The sequence below is a fragment of the Capra hircus genome, chromosome 7 (genome assembly GCF_001704415.2).
Source record: "Capra hircus breed San Clemente chromosome 7, ASM170441v1, whole genome shotgun sequence".
Taxonomy (NCBI): Eukaryota; Metazoa; Chordata; class Mammalia; order Artiodactyla; family Bovidae; genus Capra; species Capra hircus.
Window position 1 is genome coordinate 17,235,001 of NC_030814.1, and position 22,660 is coordinate 17,257,660.

General features: G+C 33.9%; 1 protein-coding gene across 2 annotated transcripts in view; it reads left to right on the top strand.

Moving 5' to 3' along the window:
• Positions 1-22,660, top strand: part of FAM172A (family with sequence similarity 172 member A) — a 409,085-nt gene that overhangs the window by 175,522 nt on the left and 210,903 nt on the right. For both annotated transcript variants that reach the window (XM_018050039.1, XM_018050040.1), the window contains one exon: positions 8,839-9,057. In XM_018050039.1, the coding sequence (XP_017905528.1) occupies positions 8,839-9,057 (219 nt within the window). The remainder of the gene's footprint in view (positions 1-8,838; positions 9,058-22,660) is intronic.

Below are 22,660 nucleotides of genomic sequence, written 5' to 3' on the forward strand. Positions count from 1 at the left end.
TAACCCTTCCCTTCCACATAACAACTATCTCCAATATTATTTCACATCAGGATTCAGATGGCCATGCTACTTTTTTTTTTTTTTTGCCTACTTCTAACATCTTTAAAAAGGAATTTAAAGATGGAATTCTAAAATTAGGATTACCTAATCATTGTATGTTTTTAAAAGACCACATGTCCGGACTGTCAATTCATTAATTTTTGCCCGTGATAGATTATTGATGTAAAGAACATTATTAAGTGCAGATGAAAGTAATTCTATTGCTGCTGGCTGGTGCTGGATGAACACAGTTCTATAATTTACAGTAGTAAATAATGTATTTGATGCTTAAATTGCTTGAGAGACAGAAATACATGATCATTAGGAAGCTGGTTTTCTGACTGAAAAGCACAGAAATGACGATTAAGGCATATGTTTTTAAACTAAAAACATTTTTGTGTCTAAGAACAGCTGATGGTTGTGGAGATCTTTTTCCTACACTCTGCTTTCAGCACCATCCTGATACTGTGAAGCACAGGCAAGAGACGTCTGAAACTTTGAAAATGATAGTACTTTGTTTACATTAATTTCGTCACTTCTTGTCATTCTCTGAGAAGTTTCTCCCCAAGGTTTGAAGTCCTAATGTGACATTTATTTTTACACAGTGGAAGACAGTTATCTCATCCCGTTGGTTTGCAGGGTATGACTTGTTGACTGTCTCATACTATAACTTATTTGCTGTTATTGTGCCCTGTCTCTTTGAAGAAAAATTGTGATTAAAGTTGGCGATTTGTTGTGGTTATATTTTTCAAAACAAAGTCCTTTACCTTTGTATTTCAGGTTCTTATGACATTTTTTCCCTGAACATGCATGTTATAATGCAAAAACTTCAAGCCATTATGAATTTTTATATGTTTTATGTATACCAAAGGGTCACAGATGGTACAAAGATATGTTACCATGAGGTAGAGTAGCATTTTGTGATTATAAAATTAATCTGTCTCTAAATCTGTTTAAAGAGATTTTGCCATCTAATGAGCAATATAAATTATTAATATTTTCATGTTCTTGGGGACATTCACAGCCATAATTTTACCAACACAGCTGTTTGACCTGGTGACATCATGTTTTGCATATTTTTGCATTTTAATGAGTTAGTCATTTAAAAGGTTACAAAGAAACCATAACTCATAAGTAATTAAATTATTTAGCAGAAGAAGTATGAGAAGATCTTCTGACATAGGTCACTGTGGGAAGGGGAATTCATAGCTGTACTCACTTGCACCTGTTTGTTAGGAGGTAGATGCTTTTAGAAGCTTTTCCCTTAGATTATGAAATTATTTCACTTGTTAAAATATCTGAATGTATATGCAACGTGCATGTGCACACACACTTCGCACACCTTCTGAAGTGGTGCATTTTCCTTGTGATGGAGTAAGTTTAAATAATACTTGTAACACAGACCACAAACATAGCTTAGCATTTATGATTATTCATGCTTGAAAGTCTAGCTAGATTGGTTTTAGAAATATTTTATAATAATTTTTTCTTTTTCTTTTCATATTCCTCTTCCTCTTGAGTATAAAATGGCTTCATGTAGACGTTTTAGGAATTTGTACTTAATTGTGATTTGGAAGTTTCTTCTGAGTGGAAATACTTTAAATGTTGTGGGGAGGGAGGTGGGAGGGGGGTTCATGTTTGGGAACGCATGTAAGAATTAAAGATTTTAAAATTAAAAAAAAAATTTATTATACAAAAAAAAAATGAAAGGTGATTCATAAGTATATCACTGTACCTAGCATAGTGCTTGGTAAATAGTAGCTGCTTATTAAATAACTGTAAGAAATCAATGTTTAATGAATGATTGACCTGGTGAATACTTGGAATCTTTCATTATGTTCTCATGCTTGCAGGCAGACTCTGGAACCACAGGCAAAGCACTGATATATTCTTGGGAAAAAAAAAAAAATTGGATATGATCTTTTAATTGGGAGGATAAAAGAGGAAGGTGACATATTTTAAGATAAAATGATTTATGTAGCATAGTTCTTAAGCAAGTTTTAAGAGTAACATTAAAACTTAATGTATATTGTTTGTATTGTATATGATTGAATCAGAGTGATATTTTGAAAGACCATGTGCCTACCATCTATAGCTACAATATTTACACAGTTTTATAATGGTAATAAGAATTTAGGAGAACATTTAGAACTTTAAACCAAGAAGGCATAGCTAGCATGTGGACGCTATGTTTCACAAGGTAAATTTGTCCATCCAAGTCTACTTGGGGACCTGTAATAAAGGCTGTGTGTCCATAGGATACTCTGTATCCACTTAGGAATTTTGATCTGTCACTGACTAGGCAACAGTTGTAACTTGTTACATTTTAGTTTAGTGTATATGTTTGTGAGTATATGTTTGTGTCTTTTTATGAGAATGAGAAGCAAAACCCAAAATATTTCATAATGCTATAGTAGTAAATGATATTCTGTCCTTTATAATGAATGTGTTTTTTATTATTCTATTGTACATATATGGAATGCTTTGATATATAAGATATGGAATGCTTTGATATATAAGATATGGATTGTTAGAAGAGATATTTGTGATATTTAAGCAGCATAGTGTTCTAAAGCCTAGGAAAGGTTAGAAACAGAGTAGGTGATAATGTAAGTGCAAAATGAATGTTTTAAAATAAATAGCACTCGGATGACCTGATGTCAGAACCGGAGACAAGGGTGTGTGTTTGTCAATATATCCTTCATGTTTTACAGACTCCTAAGGGAACAAGGGAAGATACAATTTCACCTTTTCTGTGCCAAAACATTTTAATTATATCTTTTTCCAACTACAGCGGTTCAGTAACCAAGGAGCTGACATTGATGCATGTGTTGATAAAGCTGCAAACATTCAAAATGAGATTAACAAAGATTTTGAGCAAAGGGTGACAGCTAATTTTGCACAGTATTCTGCATCTAATTCAGGCCAGCGTAATAATAGAATATTTTATACCCGTTTTGTTATTCAGAAGGACTTTTATGATGCATTTGTTGTTTGTGGATATCTTTGTATCATACTCAAAAATTATCCTATGGCTTAAAACTGTTTGCATCTATGTTGCAACACTGAAACAATATTAAAGGAAAAAAAAACCTTATAATAAGTTTTTTTTTTGTAATTGCACTTTGTCCTTGGAACTCTGCCTTTATCTTAGTTTATCCTGGCACACTAGCTAGGGAAGGTATAGAGATGCAAACATATATTTTCTAATATTTATTAGTATGCACTAATACAATGGCCAAGAGAAGTTATATTCAACTTATTTAATTAATAAAACTGTAGTTTCTTTGTGTTCTTGAGCTCCTTTGAGCACACTTCAGTGTGTTTCTTTTCTCTTCTATTCTCTAGTTGAAGGCAGCTGACAGTCTTCTTTCACTTTTCTTTTTGTTTGTGAAATTTTCTTTCTTTTTTTTTTTTATCCACTCACTTCTCCATCTGCTTTCACTTTTGTTTGCTTGGGCCGTCTCTCATCCCAACTTGATAATGAGGAATGCAGTGTGACCCTGACCTCTATCAGCCCATGCATGACCTTCTGACTCTACCATATAACCTTTGACCTTTTCTTTGACAGCTTGATTAATTACCCTGTGTTATGATTTATGAGTAAGTGCTATGTAAAAATAATAGACAACAGGTGGTCCTCTGAAAACTTTTTGTGGCATGTTTTCTTTTACTGACTAACTTGATGAGCTATTTGAAGTTGGAAACTTATTGGGATAATCTACGTTGGTTCACATTATGATATTTTTATACCATGGAACACAACATTAGAATTTAGGAGGCTGCAAGTCAAAGCATGGTCATGACAAACATTTTACAAAATATTAGCATGGTGCTGTTACGTAAATGCAATTGGGAAGAAGCACAAAACGGAGTCAAGTGACATTTCAGGCATTTCAGTCCCAGGTCACGTCTTGAGAAAATTGCTGAAATAATGGAGGGGGCATTTTTCAAGCAGCGCTACAGCTCCAACAGCTATGTTTACTTTAACGCTTCACTAGTGACTTCTGATTGGCTGTCATGACCTCATCTCTGTTGCACCTAGGATGTTGCAACAGTGACACATGCATACCTTCTTGTGAAAAAGGTGAGAATAAACACAACATACATCTTTCAGAAAAGATGAATGGACATTGGTTTGTCCATTTTAACCATGGGTTGATACAGTTTACAGATAAAAACACTTTGGGTTTCATTTCCCTTGAAGATGAGCACCTATCTTCTTTCACACCAAGCAGATAGAATGCTGAACTTGAAAAATATGATTGATAAATCTGTGTAAAATGATCTCTTAAGGAGACTTGCCTGAAGACCAAACCAGACAGTTCCGTAGGTCAAAGGATTCTACTCTGGCCCCTAACCTCTTTGGTTGCCTGTGGGTTTGCAGTATTGGCAGATTAATATGTAGAGCTGAGTACTTTTCGATGATTTTTTTATTTAGCCAACCACAGCAGACTTGGAAAAGTGTAGAACTTGTTCCTATTTTTCGTTTTCCTTATAATTGATAATTAATAGGCAAATTAACTTAGATAAATCTTCAGTTTTACCACGGTTTCATTGGGGTCAAAAGTACATTCCATTTCTGGCCAGGCATTTTAAGATTTTATCTATTTGTAGAATCTTCTCTGTAAGTGCATCTCTGTAGTGATTTAATTTCTTAAGCAAGATTTCCTCTTTGGTTCTTTGTGTTTGGCATCACCTGTCTATTCTAGACCTCTGACCTAAGCCATCATTTGTTGATTGAATGATAAATGAATTATTATTTATTAGTAAGTACATCTATAGACTTCAAAGTAAAGAAGGCCCGGAGACCTGTGTATTCTGTTTAAATCACAGCAAGCACTTGTGCTGAATAAAATGCTACAGCTAACAATAAAACTTTGAGAGTTTCTGATTAAGATTCCATGGTTTATACCTTATAAACCACAGATTTGTTAATGAAACTATAGTTGCAACTCCAAAAGAGTAGAAAATAGGACGAGGTAAATTAAAGAGATAAAGCTTACTTTTACCAATGTGTGTCCTCTTGATCACCGTGATCTTCTGCTAGACTGTGCAATCAAACATAAGAGTTAATTAACAACTTTATGTATGCTTTGTCTCTTGAAAAGTTGAATATTGGAATTGATTTGGGTGAATCATTACAAAAGATGCCAGAAGTTTTATTTATTTAGTTGTAGAATGTTAGATAGTCAGTTTGATCACTTTATCTTGGTAAAGATAACAGAACTTTCCATGTACATTTGAAATAACCTAGCTTTTCATCTTAGGATAAATTTAACATGCTTAAGGAATAATTAAATTTAAAATACCTCAGTATACAATCTTTTGTGTTCTAAGCATTAATTCTGGGGATCTCCTTTGGGGTGACAGTGCACAGTTCTTTTATGATATTATACTTGATGCCTTATTTTATAGTTTTTTAAAACTTTATGGGTACATTTGCTAAGTTAAACTAGGATCTCTTACTTATTTCTGTGTGTCCTGATTGAGTTACTAGGAATAGAAAGAATTAATTTTTAAAATGGTATTTATTCTGATATAAATTGGTATCATTCTATTTAAAACAGTTAAATTTAATGACTGGTATGTTGTCTGCTTTGTTGCTTCGACTGTGTAATTTGACTCCTTGGGTTATGTATATTAATGTTGATATGGCAAAAATCTTTGTAGCTTTATTATACAATAGGATTTTTTGGGCAATATATGTGACAGGGAAAAAGGTAAAAAGATAAAGTTTTACTACATATCTTTGCATGGGATAGTTAACTTTATTTTGTTGCTCCAGCTTTCTCCTGCCCATAAAATGGTTATGAATGGTCTCTGTGAATATTGCATTGTCAGGCAAATTTTAGTTGAAAAATGTTAATTTTTTTGCAGAATGGTAATTGATTGCAGCAAAGACATTTATTAAAATTAGCTCTCATTTCCACAGAAAACGTTCCTAAATATTTCTTGATTGTTATTCCATTAATTGGCAGTATGAAATATCTAAATGATAAAATAGTTTCTGAATAAATCAAATGTTTAAAGAGAAACATTCATTGTTGAGATCAATATGATACAAATTCTTTAATTGATTTATATAGTTGTGATTTAAAAATAGAATCATTTTTCATCTGTTGATGCCTTGGTGAAAAATTGACATTGTGTCTTCATAAAATTGGACAAATGAGTCATGTAATTTTCAGTTACATAATCAATAACTTAGATAAATACTACTACTTTGATGATTTATGTTTCTGGTTTTTGTACTTTAGATGGGACACGTCAAATTTCAGAGTTCATTTAAAATTAGGAGGTATAGTAATTTCTCAATCTATGATTTCCAAAAATCGAAGTGAAAACTTCTGTTCAAATAAAGCTGGCATTATTAAAATATTATTTCTAATGATTAAAGGATAAACTAGGGTAATAGTTTTCTCATTTTGGTGACTGTAAACTTCTTCTAAAGAATTTGCCTTTACTTGGAATTTATTCATTGTGCAAAGATGATGTTCATTTTCTATCCATTTGTTAAAGTCCTACTTTGTTACCCTGAGTTTGTAATTTTTCATGTTATCATTAAAGTGTAATATATCACTATTTTCAACTCTTAAGAATTCCAAGATTCTATTTGGGTCTTGCTAACCCTAACACGTGTAAGGGTGAGAGTCTGTGTGTGTGTGTTTAAAGTTCAATTCACTCAGAGAAGGCAGGGAAGGAGCATGACAGGAGACCACTTACTCATGGTACAGAATCTAGTAAGGAGGCAATTTTCTTTTTGGCCTATGGTGACCTTTTTTGACTGTGCCTTACACCAGAGACAGTGTATTGAATGCCTCTATTTCACCCTGTTTAGCAGAGTGCAACAGTGTTCTTTAACTTACTTTTGGTGGGAGGAGAAGTTATAGCTGAAATTTGAGAAGGGCGTGAAAAGTTGTAAGAGGCACAAGGAAGAGGGGTAGGAACTTCCTTCAAATGTGATTTTAATAACTAGTCAAGTGTGTCCAACTGTAGAAAATCACCAAGTGACAATATGTCTACCTGACAGTGATCACAATGAATTACAAGACTGTTGAATAGCTATACAGATTAGAATAAAGCAGAACCAAATAAAATATCTTTTGTTGGTAAAACTTTGACTTACCAGCTGAGAAACTTAAAAAAAAAAAAAAAGGCTAAGAAACCTTGTCTTGTGCTTTGTTGAAGAACATTTAAATTTAAAAATGCATCAAGTATTTTATAAGGCCTTCAAGAATGAGATATTTATCTAAAAATTTATTTAAATACATATTGAGGAATATGTGTTATGTTATTAATCAGTTTGGTATATATTATAGTTTTTATATATGTGAGACAACTATATCTTAATTACCTTATCACTAAAATAAAAACTTCTGCAATCTTGACAATCTCCAAACCATGTTGTGGTTTTTAGACAATAATATCAGCTGATTGGGGTGGGGAATGAAACAATTCCAATGGAGTTTCTAAGTAGTTTGTGAAATCGATTTTTTTTAAAAGCCAACTATGTGTAGCAATTTCGTATATTTAAAAATAAGGATAATTGAGTCTGCGCTAATATTGACTGAGTTTACCGCTCTCAGTTTTTTAAAATTATCTTATGTTTGGTTTGGCAAAAAAACAATTAAAATTTAAACTTGACATAGATTCTGCAGTTATCGTTTTAGGAAAAGTATACACTTTTGTTTTTTGTAAGGATGGGAATTTTTATACTTTATCTTTGATAGCTCTTATTTTTTAAACATAACATATGTTTTAAGTATGACCTTACAAGATTTTAATAGATGAAATTGGGATACCTACAGTACAGAACTGAGTAGAAAAGACGAGATATAAATAGCTTCAAAAATTTATGTTACTTGTTAGTGGTAATTGTTTATCCTTCTCTGATTTTTCATGGTTAGATTATTCCATCAGTTATAATATAAATGCCAAAAGTTTCCTTAATTATAACCAGAGAAAGGTTTGCCTTGCTAGGATTAAGTCAGACAGGAAAACACATTTAAAAACTTTTTAAAAGATTTACTAGCTCAATAAACTATATTTTAAACTTTGAAACTTGTTTCCTGGTACTAGTTGTTAATAAAGAGAGTTTTTATGGTAACTGAAAAGTAAAAGAAATTTCAAGATGAAAACGCTGTTTCCATACATTATAGTAAGACATTAGTTTATTCTGTTTCGTGATTTGTGTGCCTTCCTGAAAGAAGAGAGGTGAAAAAAACCCAGTATGTATTTGTAGACATTCTGTGTTCCTGATAATAGAGATATGTAAATCTGTAGACAGTTTACTCCTTACTGATTGCTTATTCTTTTTTAACATCAAACAAATAAAAAATACCCATTAAAGTGCAATTGTAAAGAAACAAAAATCCAGGAAAATATGGTTGGAATTGTAAACTTCAATTTCAAAGAGGTTATTTTCTCAAAATATATATTATAAATATTAATGTGTTTTGAAAGTATACTTGTTATTTGATAATTTATTTCAGTCACTTTTGGAGTTCTGGGAAATATGAACTACTTTTTATAAATTTAAACTTTATATTTTTAATATGTTACAGTTATATCTTTTTGATCTTATAGATGATCTATGCTTATTTACACACATAATACAGGCAAATAATTTGAAATCACTTTTCTGTTGGAGAAAGTAAAACTATAATCTGTTATAAAGGAATTTTTAGTGAATATGTAACTATGTTATGTCACTTAGTATGAGATTTTAAGAACTTTTTTATGAATTGAAATGATTTTAAAGATTAAATTATGCTGCCTTTTTTGTTTTCAAAACAGGAAGGATATGGAGTAATAGTGCTGAATCCCAATGAAAACTATATTGAAGTTGAAAAGCCGAAGATACCTGTCCAATCATCTTCTGATAGTTCAGATGAACCAGCAGAAAAACGCGAAAGAAAAGATAAAGTCTCTAAAGAAACAAAGAAGCGACGTGATTTCTATGAGAAGTATCGTAACCCCCAAAGAGAAAAAGAAATGATGCAGTTATATATCAGAGTAAGTAGTGAGCAAGATCATTATCCTACATTATTTCCTTGTCTTTTTTTCTTTTTTCAAACCACCACAACAGCTAATATTTACTAAAAATATTCTATGTGTTCAGACCTGTTCTAAGCAGTGTTGCATCCTTTATGAAAAAAGCCTTTAAATTTTATTTTCTATAAGTTATTTCATTTTTTTAAAAGAAAGTATCAGTTTTTAAATTTTTAAAGATTTATTTCCCAAAGGTATTGACTGAAACGTTTTCTGTTTTCTATTCAAAATAACAAAACACATCATTCTTAGTTCAGTGTGATATTTTATTTAAGTTGCAAAAAGCAATTAATAATGCACTGTACAAAACATCAGTCTTCGTCTTGGGTGGTAATAGTTTTAATGCATTGTTTTCCTACGAGCCACTATCCATCCACTATGTCTCAGTTTAACTTCTGAAGGCTGATGGAGGGAGGAAGAGTAATTAATATCTTAATAAATATTTAAGCTGAAATAGTTTAGGGATAGTGTAATGAGGGAACTCGGCCCTCTGCTCTTTTCTTACCCAGTGAACCTTTGCACTTTGTGATGCTAGCAGCATGGGATCGTTATAGCTGTGCTGCCCAAGGAGTTCTAATTCTGTGGGGGGCACAGACGATTTTATTTGCCCTTTGACACATTCTGCTTGAAATATACACTGAGCATGATATGTATATTTATTTATTTTTTTATGTGTGTGTGTGTGTTTGTGAATGATTCATGCAGTTTTCAAAGCCCTCAGTATGAGTGCTCAGAATATAATTGAATAATAATATATGTCAAAAATGCTATTGGATACGTAAAATGGTAAATTGATATGTTCTTCAAAATTGAGCAATTCAGAACATTTAAATGCAGACAATTAAAATTCTATAAATTATACTGTGAGATAGTAGTAAAGTTTCAAATTATTCAACCTGAGCTAGTTTTCCGTCTACTTTAAAAGCTCATTAATAGTGTATTTCATACCACATTCAAGGTGAAATATGTAGCATTCTAAGTTACTTTTAAAATTTTACTTCTAGTTCCATGGCGTTATCGCTTTAGTTTGGGGAATTGTACTCCAAACATTCTAGACATTTGATTATAGGTCAGTCAGATGAGTAAGTTAAGAGAGCCATGCACCATATAAATTCTCAAAAGCCAAAAATATGTATCCAGACCAAGAATACCTGAAGCACATCCATCATACAGTGAGTCAAGCAAAAGTTAGGCAGCTTATAGAAATTTCTGAAAAGCATCTCACTCTTTAATATATTGTTTGAAAAACAAAACCATTGATTAGATTTGGAATTCATAAGTATCGTGCTCATTCTATGTAGTTATATTGTATTACCGCCTTTCTTCCACATGACTGCATCAGGGTCCTGATGTCACCTCTTCTCGATCAATTGTCCTGACTTTCCTGATTAATATGATCCAGTTGATCAACTACCATCTTAAGAGAGAATTTTTAAAAAATTGCCCCTGATATCTGGAGTCTAAAAATGAATTGTATACGTTTTTAAAATATACAAATCATTAGTAATATTCAGTTTCCTGTATAAAATGAGAGCAAACGTGATTTTGTGTATTAAGTTTTTACTTCTTAAATAGTTGCTTTTATTTGCCCATGATAAGTGCAGATGAAAGCACCTGTTCCTGACATTTGTCGTCATGTGTTCTATTTCTTTTCTGATTTCTCTTTATCATGTCACTGTCACTTTGGGTTTGTTCTTTTGTTCTCTTGTGTGTGTGCATTTTCTCTATTCTTTTTTTACATTTCTTTTGTTCATTCCTGTATCTACTTTTTTATTATACCAAGGGAAAAAAAAATTTATGTTTTTTCGTTAAGATCTTTATCTTTCCTTTGTCTTTTTTCTTTAATTCTTTAATCTCTTTTATGCTCCTGCTATTTTTACTTCTTATGTCTTTTTGCCTCTTTCTTGTCTTGTCCCACTTTACTCATCAGTCTAGGTTTTCGTTGAAAGCACTAAAAGATGAAAATTGGCTCGTGTAAACAACATGACTTTATACCTGATAGTTATGAAATGTTATTTTTCTTAGTAAACATCCTTTCTCTTAAAATCTTACAGGACTGGGCAAAACACCAGAGCTAACCTGACACTCTTCAAACATACTTCTAGATAGTAAGGCATGAACCTGTAGTGGTAAAGCAAATAGTGGTTCATTTTGTGTTAGGTTGCTTAATTCATAGATAAGTTTGATCCACTCTAGAAGTATCTTCTTTCCTTTCCTTTACATATCTCCAAATAACAAGTATGTGTAATTTTCAGACACAGAGCGTGTGATAGGGGTGAATTAAGTTTTATTTATATGCTTCTTAGCCATTTACATGTTGAAATAATTTATTTTTTGTAACAATCCCATAAGCTAGGTAAATCAAATAAGTTCACTGTTACTTTAAAGTTAAACAAACTGATGGTTAGATGGTACATTTTTGTCTTGGATCATATAACTAGTAAATGATGGAACTAAGTGTTAAATAAAACCTGGGCTTCTAGTTACTGTAGATTCTTGCTGTCTGTCTTTTTTACCACATTGTTCTAACTGGTTGAGAATAAAATATGTATTTGAAATATGAAAAGTAAGCCACTTATTATAAAAGCATGATATGATGTAGTAAACTATATTTGATGATTATATATGATATAGTAAATTATATTAGATGACTATATAGATTTTTGACCAGTTATCATTTAATATACACTATTAAATGCCTATAAACAATCTACATTAGTATATTTATATTATTAAATAAATAGTGATGTTGAAATATATTTCAACTACTGTCTTTTAATATGATCAATAATATTGATCCCATTTGGAGATGAGGAGACTGAGAGCCAGTACTTAGTAAATTTCCCAAGGTCACATAGCTCTTAATTTACGGTCCATGGGGCAAGAACTCAATCTATTTTCTTCATTGCTATAATCCAGAACCTAGAACAGAGCCAGAATAATAAATATTTGTAGAACAGATCCAGAATAATAACTTTTTATCTGATAGATAAGATGGTAAGGCCAGGATTAAAATCCCAAACTACTACTGCTTTTACTAATGCGTCCTGCATTATTAAAGTATACGACTTGATTTTCTGTGAGGAAACGTTCAAACAAACGAAAGTGAAGAAAAATTACATTGTTAGTCCCCTACCCAGTCCGGTAATTGAGAAGACATTCCAAAAACCAATGATGAAAAATCAGTTTGTCATTATTTATTTGATATCTTGATTGATACCTTTTCATCTCAATATTTAAAAGTAAGTTATGGACTTTTCTTTTTTTAACTATATCATCATGGTGCTGAAATGATGGATAAAAATGGAAGGTTTTTTTTGCCAACCTTTTGCTATTTTTGTTTTATACACTTGTTCATAGGAGTACAACCAGGCTCTGTGTTTGCTCTACTCTGTATACAGTTTGTGCTTTATGGGATCTGTGACTTTGCTTTCTGTTCTTTCCCTTAGTCTAAATTCTATCCATGTTGTAGTGCCCCACTGACATCAGTGACCTTTCCTTACTAAGACTGTTGGGAGTTCTTCTGATTAGTTAACTTATATAGAATTTATCGTGTTCTGTCTTGAGCTATCTCTTATGTTTTGTCTCATATTATTAACAATTTATCTTTCATGCCTTTCCGCTATAACCCTGCACTCCTTTAAGCATGCTTTATAGACTTTGAAATTGCATATCAATCCTTTTAAATATGCAAATAGGAGTCAGTTGTTATAATAGTACAGTGCATACTACCATAAAGTCAGGAACCCATGCTAAATCTAGGCACTACAATCCAAAGTGCCTGGAAGGAGACCAAAGAAGAAAGATTAGGCCTTAGTCTAGATATACGTGGATAATGTGACCTGCAGCATAGGAACGAGGGGTATTCTGATATCAAACTGGAGCCTAAGAGGACAAGTATTTAGACTAAGGAAGAAGATGCTTAAAAGGACTTTAGAGTATGTAGGTGGAGTATAGGCAAAAGTGATTTGATGCTGATCTATGTAATACTGGGTAGGAATTGCTTGAATATCTCTACCTTAGAAAACTTAGTTGTGGGCTGTAGTGACAGGAAGTAAAATAGAGGGATTAGACCCAGAACATTAAAAAAAATAATAATACTAGAAATGGAGGGGGGAAGATCACATGGCTACAGAAGGAAAAATCCAAATGTGGAGGAGACATTTAGAAAATAGGAATCTTGGCAGAGCCTGACTTTACACATTAAAGATACTCAGATATTTATGGATTGATTGCTTGTTGACATCCATCAAAAAACTTATTGCTCAACAGGCAAGGTATTTGGTGTCTAGTTGTCTGACTGATTTTTTTTTCCAGCATATATGTGAATTTTTGCAATTGTTCAGAAACAGCCAGCTCTGATAAACTGAAACTTTCTTTTCAGAAAATATGTTTTTGATGTTCTGAGTTGGGCTATATCCAAAATATTGGTGAAGGCAAATTCATATTCTTTCTTCTCTTCGGTACCTCTTTTCTGTGTAAATGGCACTAGAGTCACTTCTGTGTAGTGATTTAGCAACCACATTCAACTCATTATTACAATCATTGATGGTTTAACCTCTGAAACCATTTTATTTTCCTGGAATACTCAAGTGTTTGATTTTTCTTCCTCTGGCATGTAGTAAATAGCCAAAATCTCCTTTGAACTTTTTGCAAATATCTAGTATACACCAGCAGAAATAAAGTAGAATCCAGGCCTGAAACTTTAAGATTAGCAAAATATAGTTTTATTTTACTTACTAAATGAATATAAATAGATATGACTGACTGTTGGGTTATGTGGCACATTTCTGCCACATTAGGAACAGAGCTTGAGAGATCAGAGTACTTAGTCTTTCACGTGGCAACTTTCCTTAACTACGAAATAATGTACTTTCTGGCATATATTATGGCTTATTAAGGGGATTGATTTGGTCTAGGCAATAAACATCATGTCAGACATGCCTGGCAGGAAAACCTGCTTAATATGTTTTGTAATAAGATGGAATTTTTTGTTCTCGAAAACATCTGCCAACTGAATTCAAGAGTGAAGACAGAAAATGTCATCAATTTAGTGGTAATCCTATAAATTTAGTTTCTTTTTGAGCAACACATTTCAAGACACAAAATTCCCAGTGTTAATCACCACTGGTTATAGTACTTTGTAAAACGATGAAACAAAAACATTTTATTTTTATATAATGTGTTAATTAATTCATATTGAATTTTAATATTTCAACTGATAAAATTTTAACAAGCATCTTGCCAACAGATCATTTTTTAAAGCATCTGTTTTTTAATGTGTTGGGTTGAGAACTGAGTCAAATGGCTAAATATGTACATATATTCTTTTTAAAAACATTTCAACCCCCATAATTATAGATACACTATTTTTTCCCCTTAGACCGCCAGGGGCTGCTGCTGTTCATACTGAATATTGCTTTCCTCAGAAACTGAATACACCAATCAAACTACCTTTGTCTTTCTTCCTTTTTTCCCCTTTAGCCCAAAACCTTTAAAAATATAACTAGAAAGAAAAGTGCATAGACTTAGCTAGTAACTAAATTATCACTATAAGAATGTATTTTTTAAACATTTTCTGTATTCTAGGACATCTACATTTTCCAGGTAAACTTAAAACGTGTAGTCATTGAGTGCAGACTGTGATAATAACTTTTATTTCCTGTTTTTAATGTCTGAATAACATTCAGAATCATCCTCTTTGCAGAAAGAGAGTGTGGAGATGAGATTAAAAGTGCAGAGTCTTATAGACCTGAGCTTGAATCTCAGCTCTTCCACTTAATATAGTCACTTCAAATAAGTTAACGTCCTTATGCCTCAGTTTCTTGTCTGAAAAATGGAATGATAATATATGTACAGTGAACATAGTATCTGGCACATAGTCTGGGGACTTCTGGGCCAATAAATAACATCCTGTCTTCTCTCAAGTTGAGAATCGATAGAGATACAATCTAATTTCAAGATCCCCTTGGAACTTTTGGTACCTGGTACCAAAAATAATACCTCTGTGTTACCCTCCTGGGTTTGAAACCTAGTGAGCACTACAGCATAGGAATCAGATGAAGGGAGATCAAAACATCAGTTTTGCTAATTGATGTAGTTCAACTAGAAAACTCGGCTTAGACCTGTGGCTAAATTTAGACTTCCTAGTATATTAACCCCTGCAGTGAATTTTTACCTTTCCTCCAAACAGCCAGTGTGCCTTAACATGGTAGAAAGCAAGCAGGAATGAATCATTCCTGAGGTAGACCATTACTATTATTATTTGAGTTTTTTAAGAACTCAGTACAGCAGTATTAAAATATTTGTGTTCACTGAAGCATACCTTAGTTTCTTCATTCTAAGGTTTTCATTTAAAAGAAAAGCTGTGATCAAATCTAATTACAGAGAAAGTTTCCATAAAGTTGTTTAATTGTAAAGCTTTGAAGGGGCCATAATTCTCTTTCAGATCATCAGATATTAATCTTTGGATTTTCATGCTTCATCTTACCAAAACCTAGTAAACACAGTAGATTTTAAATAAATATTTGATGAATGCATATTTGAATAAATGCTTGCTTACATGAACCTACAAAGCAAAAGAGACAGACCCTTCACAATATAAACCTACGCTTTGATGTTGACTAGCATGAGGTTGAAAGAACTGTGAGACTATGTATATTATGTCTAAATAACACTAATAACACTACATTGTTCTATTAATTCAGAAAAATGGCCATTTTAAAGTATACCAGGCATTCTTTGCATGCATTTAAAAAACAAGTCAAAATGAAGAATTAGAAATAAGTAAAATAATTAGATACTTAGATTTGAAACAGAAATTATAGTAAAGACCAAAGCTTTGCATTTAGGGATTTTGATTGGCCACTGGTGAATTTTAGTGGGGGGATTCTGCCATAAATATAATGTAGTGGAAAGAATAAGAACTTTAGAATCAAAATTCTGTCACTTACAAGCTGATTTTAGACAAGTCATCTCTCCTCTTTAAATTTCCATTTCTTCTTCTGTAAAATAGAGATAATCATAGCTATTAGGCTGTTGAATGGAATGAATGAGATAAATTGATGTATATGAAAACAACCAATGAGATACCTACTATCTAGTATATCCCCCTTTCTCTCTCTTCCCTCCTTACCCCTTTTCCCTTAGGAAATATGGAGAGAATTATGCTGGAGACTCCCCATGGACAGAGGAGCCTGGTGGGCTACAGTCCATGGGGTTGCAGAGAGTCAGACACGACTGACTGACTAAGCACAGGACATATGGCCAGATGACGTCTTTACCAATTAGTTTACATTCAGTGCCTCTCAAACCTTTTGATCTCAGGACCCCTTTACAAATGCTTAAACATTATTAAGGGTTTTTGTTTGTATGGATTGTATCTACTGATATTTTCCATAAAAAGAATTATACTGAGAAAATTTTAAGTATTTATTTTAAAATAGCAATAATAAACCCATTATGTAATGACATAAATTAACATATTTTTTGAGAAATAAGTATATTTTCCAAAGCATCACAAAGTGAGATGTATGATGTTTTTAAAGTCTTTAATGTTTGACTTAGCATTTCATGGGGTCTCAAAAGATGGACATGATTTGGTGACTGAACAGAAACAACATGAAAAAAATTTAGCTTCACACAGATATACATTTGTATAAGGAAGAAGTGTTTTAAAGGTTTTTTCAGACAATCATGTATATTCTTCTTTGATGCTATACCAACATTCAGTAAGAGGTAGTTTCTTAAAGGTTAGTTGCTGTGTGAATCTAAAACACCAGTGAGCATTTCATACTCTTGTATGGAAATCCACTGGTCTTTGTTATACTTTGAATACATCTTTTACCCAAAGATGACCGTGTAACATCACATAGTGGTCATTTCCAAAGTAGTATTTCACTGAGTTATGCGCACCTTCCAAATGTTGACATATATTTTTGTTGTTGTTGTTTAGTCACTTGGTTCTGTTTGACTCTTTGCGACCCCCTGGACTGCAGCACGCCAGGTTTTCCTGTCCATCACCAACTCCTGGAGCTTGCTTAAACTCACGTCCATTGAGTCAGTGATGCTATCTAACCATCTCATCCTCTATCGTCCCTTTATCCTCCTTCATTCAATCTTCCCAGAATCAGTGTCTTTTCTAATGAGTCAGCTCTTTGCATCACGTAGCCAAAGTATGGGTCTTCAGCTTCAACATCAGTCCTTCCACTGATATTCAGGGTTGATCTCTTTGCAGTCCCAAGGGACTCTCAAGAGTCTTCTCCAACATCACAGTTCGAAAGCATCAATTCTTCAGTGCTCAGCTTTCTTTATAGTCCAACTCTCACATCCATACATGACTGCTGAAGAATCCATAACTGACTAGACAGACCTTTGTCAGCAAATTAATGTCTATGTTTTTTAATGTGCTATCTCAGTTTGTCATTTCTTCTTCCAAGGAGCAAGCATCTTTTAATTTCATGGCTGCAGTCACCATCTGCAGTGATTTTGAGGCCCAAGAAAATAAAGTCTGTCATTGTTTCCCCATTTATTTGCCATGAACTGATGGGACCGGATGCCATGATCTTAGTTTTTTGATTGTTGAATTTTAAGCCTACTTTTTCTCTTTCCCCTCCATCAAGAGGCTCTTTAGTTCCTTTTCGCTTTCTGGCATAAGGGTGGTATCATCTGCATATCTGAGGTTATTGATATTTCTGCTGGCAATCTTGACATATTTTATTGCTGCTGCTGCTGCTAAGTCACTTCAGTTGTGTCCGACTCTGTGCGACCCCATAGACGGCAGCCCACGAGGCTCCTCTGTCCCTGGGATTCTCCAGACAAGAATACTGGAGTGGGTTGCCATTTCCTTCTCCAATGCATGAAAGTGAAAAGTGAAAGTGAAGTCGCTCAGTTGTGTCTGAATATTAGCAACCCCATGGACTGCAGCCTACCAGGCTCCTCTGTCCATGGGATTTTCCAGGCAAGAGTACTGGAGTGGGGTGCCCTTGCCTTTATTATGTAGTATTAAATATTCTTCTTTATTACTGTTCTTACCAATCTCACCCACAAAGCTTTTAAGAACTGAAAAACAAAAACTATCAAGCTTATCATGCAATATACAAATTTCCAAAAATTTTAATTTTACCCAGAAATCTCAATTTTTATCATTAGTGACAAATCATAATTTTCCTTAAACTATCAGGCTTTATTTATTTTCAGGAAAATGACTTCCAAATATTGAATCATAGTTTGTTTCTCAGTCTTACAAGTAAAAATGGTATTCCATTAAGTGGCTACTTTAGCTCACAACTCAATCAGTTACACAACTAGGTTTCCTCCAGACAGCCATAACATAGTTTGGTTTATGGGTGCTTAATGCATTCCTTCTGTTTATCACTCAGAATATTAAATATATATACTCAGGGACTGAGATTTAATAAAAAATAGTTTCTCTGCTTCATCAGCATCTTTAAGCAAACTTACCTTTTTTCCTTCTTACTATATGGCAGTGAATAATACAATGAGTACTATAGTTTAGCAGGACTACTATGATCTGTGCTAAGTCACAGTTTTATTGTCCATTGCTTTTCAACTGATAATGCAAATGCCAACACAATGAAAAAGATGAATAATGTCTTCATGTTATTATGCAGGTAGCCTGAAAGGGTCTCTGGAAACCCCAGAGGTTTGCAGACCACATTACTGGACTCACGCTACATCTCCTTTCTGGAGCTGAGCATAGAATCCACGATAGCGTTTGATAGTAACTGGATTCAGTAACTGGGCTCATCATGCTTCTCTTGGACTTTGGTCATAGTCACAGCTTCCACCCCTTTCTTGGGAAAGAGGGTCAACATAAGACCCTCTGTCCCCAACTCCTTTCCCCCTTATGCATCCATTTGTATGTTGTTGGTGTTGAATCACTAAGTTGTGTCCAACTCTTTGCAACGCCGTGAACTGCAGCATACTGGGCACTCCTTTCCTTCACTATCTGCTGGAGTTTGCTCAAACTTATATCCATTGAGTCAGTGATGCTATCTAACCATCTCATCCTCCACCACCCCCTTCTCCTTTTACAGTTAAAAATAGTTGTTGTCTGTCTGTTCCTATAATCCTCACAATGGTCTTATATATTATCCTGACTTTGCAGATCTTAAATGAGACTCAGAGACATAAATAGACTGACTCATAGTTACATACCTAATAAGAGTAACTAAACCAAGGTTTGAGCACCAAGATTAACTATACTTCATTCACTCCTAGTGTTCTTTCTTTCACTTTCACACAGGAGCAGGAGAGTGAAAAGATTCCCTCAGAATTCTTGTGCAGAATGCATATATAATTACGCCATCAGAGAAAGGCCATTATTTGTGCATATATAGCTCAGTCGATCGAAGATTGCTTAGGTCATCTTTTTTCACTGATTTTAAAACTTTTTATCACATATTAACATCTCTGATTTTGGGCTGCATCTTGAAAATTAATGTCATATCATGGATTATTTGGGCTTCCCTGGTGGCTCAGATGGTTGAGAATCCTGCAGTATAGGGGATCTATGTTCTATTCCTGGATCAGGAAGATGCCCTGGAGAAGAGAATAGCTATCCACTCCAATGTTATCCCGGGAGAATTCCATGGACAGAGGAGCCTGGCGGGCTGCTGGCCACGGGTCATGAAGAGTCAGACACAGCTTGGTGACTAACACTTTCTTTTCACTTTTCACATGAATTATTTGTTGACATGAAACAGTGGTACCTTTTAGAGTTGATGGTATCATAGATGGATGAAATATGGAATGAAACAAGGTTGCCTCATGGCACAACCCTGAGGGGATGTAATTTTTACTGTGCACTCCCTAGAGTTGTACAGTTTATAGACTGTGTGGAATTATGGTGTTGCCCTAGTAGAGGTGATGTGGAGGTTTGTTCTTTTTCTTACATTTTATCCCCATTTGATCCCACAAATTGTATAAAGACCACCTGCCTACTGTTTGGCAAGTAGTGACCCCTCAACAAATGTTTATTTATTACCTACATGTCTTTGTAATCAGTTATGTTCATTTATATGCCAAAGCAGTTTGAGAGGAGGTTTGAATTCTCTCCAGTGCTAGATGTTATTTGAGAAAAATTTCCCTAGATGGTAAGTTCAGTTCAGTTCAATCGCTGAGTCGTGTCCGACTCTTTGTGACCCCATGAATCGCAGCATGCCAGGCCTCCCTGTTCATCACCATCTCCCGGAGTTCACTCAGACTCGCATCCATCGAGTCGGTGATGCCATCCAGCCATCTGATCCTCGGTCGTCCCCTTCTCCTCCTGACCCCAATCCCTCCCAGCATCAGAGTTTTTTCCAATGAGTCAACTCTTCTCATGAGGTGGCCAAAGTACTGGAGTTTCAGCTTTAGCATCATTTCCTCCAAAGAAATCCCAGGGCTGATCTCCTTCAGAATGGACTGGTTTGATCTCCTTGAAGTCCAAGGGACTCTCAGGAGTCTTCTCCAACACCACAGTTCAAAAGCATCAATTCTTCTCAGCCTTCTTCACAGTCCACCTCTCACATCCATACATGACCACAGGAAAAACCATAGCCTTGACTAGGCGGACCTTAGTTGGCAAAGTAATGTCTCTGCTTTTGAATATGCTATCTAGGTTGGTCATAACTTTTCTTCCAAGGAGTAAGCGTCTTTTAATTTCATGGCTGCAGTCACCATCTTCAGTGATTCTGGAGCCCCAAAAAATAAAGTCTGACACCGTTTCCACTGTTTCCCCATCTATTTGCCATGAAGTGATTGGACCGGATGCCATGATCTTCGTGTTCTGAATGTTGAGCTTTAGGCCTACTTTTTCACTCTCCTCTTTCACTTTCATCAAGAGGCTTTTTAGCTCCTCTTCACTGTCTGCCATAAGGGTGGTGTTATCTGCATATCTGAGGTTATTGATATTTCTCGCGGCAATCTTGATTACAGCTTGTGGTTCTTCCAGTCCAGCGTTTCTCATGATGTACTCTGCATAGAAGTTAAATAAGCAGGGTGACAATATACAGCCTTGATGTACTCCTTTTCCTATTTGGAACCAGTCTGTTGTTCCATGTAATGACTCAATGACTGGATTAATAGAGATATTAGCCCCTAAGTATACTAATTGTTTGCATAATGCCTTTTACTTTTAAAATTTCTTTTGGCATTTTCAAGATAACTGAAATAACTAACAGTATGATGACAGTACAGTGTCAATTACAGGTTACCTTCTGTTAGTACATCCTCATTGATTTTGCTTCATGTCCCAAGTTGTAGATGCTAATGATAAAATATGGGAGGAGAATAAGACATTTACTTGCTGCTCAAGCACCTGAAATTAGCCAGGATAATATATCAAGATATTAAATGTGTCTTGAAACTGGAAAAAAAATGTATCTTGTTGAGTGGCTTGGAATGAATCTCTTCACATTTTTATTTGGTTGAACACAATTTTTAAAATATCATGCTTGGTCTGACCCTTTGTGAGATATAGAGATGGAAAAGCCAAAATCCCCATTCCCTAGGGACTCACTCACAATCTAGTGGGGATGCTGAAGTAGTTATAGGCAACTCAGATAGTAGGCAAATGGTGGTAAATATTTTGAAGCATTCATATGTTGCATTAGAGGGGTGTAAGAAAGGGAAAATATATTTTTCAATGGGGAATCCAAGGGATCTTTTACAGCTATTAATACATCCTTGGTAATAAAAATCAGATCTTAAGAGATTCAGTTACAGACTATGTCAATTTTAAAGTTGGAGAACCATTTTATACATTTTGTTTATTAAATACAATATTATTATAATGAGAATCTCAATTTTTATGCAGGTTATTTATAGAAATTCTTTGAAATATATGTTATGTAACAATTTTATTTGGTTGAGTATTTTAAACCACTTCAAAATGTTGGCACTTTAAAGGAATTAATTAGGTAGATGTTTCTGACCCATTCTCATAACTGTAATATTTGAATTTTCATTGAGTGCACTGGTATTTATTCTTGATGCTAAAATGGTTTTGCCACTGCTTTTAGCTCAAATGAAGCTAATTAAACATATAAGGAGAATATCAAAACTGCCAGAAGCATTTAATGTCCCTTAACTCATCTTTTTTTCTCTTGCCTTCCCTCCCTCCACCAAATGGTCTGTAGTATATTTACTTTATATCTGTCGTATATTCATTCATTATTTCAGAGGAATAATGCAGTTCAATAATAAAGCACCTAACCTTTGAATAAAGATTTGTAGATCAGAAAACACATTTGTATTTTGTTCCTTAGGAAATACAATATGAAATTGATGATAAGGAGTTTTCATTTTTTAAAAATTTCTATTTAGGTTTCACATTTTTAAAATTGTTAATGAAACTATTGACATTCGTTAGTTCCTTCTTACATGGGTTTATATAGTTATTTTGGGGAAAAGATCTAAATAAGCAGCTTTCTTCAAAATGGATTAACATGGTGACCAAATTAATCTTCATGGGAGTTCTTGAAAGTCCTTCTGTACTGCCAATTATTGTTAACTAATGGAGCATCTTACATAATGTCGTTTAAGTAGAAAAAAATGCAGAGAT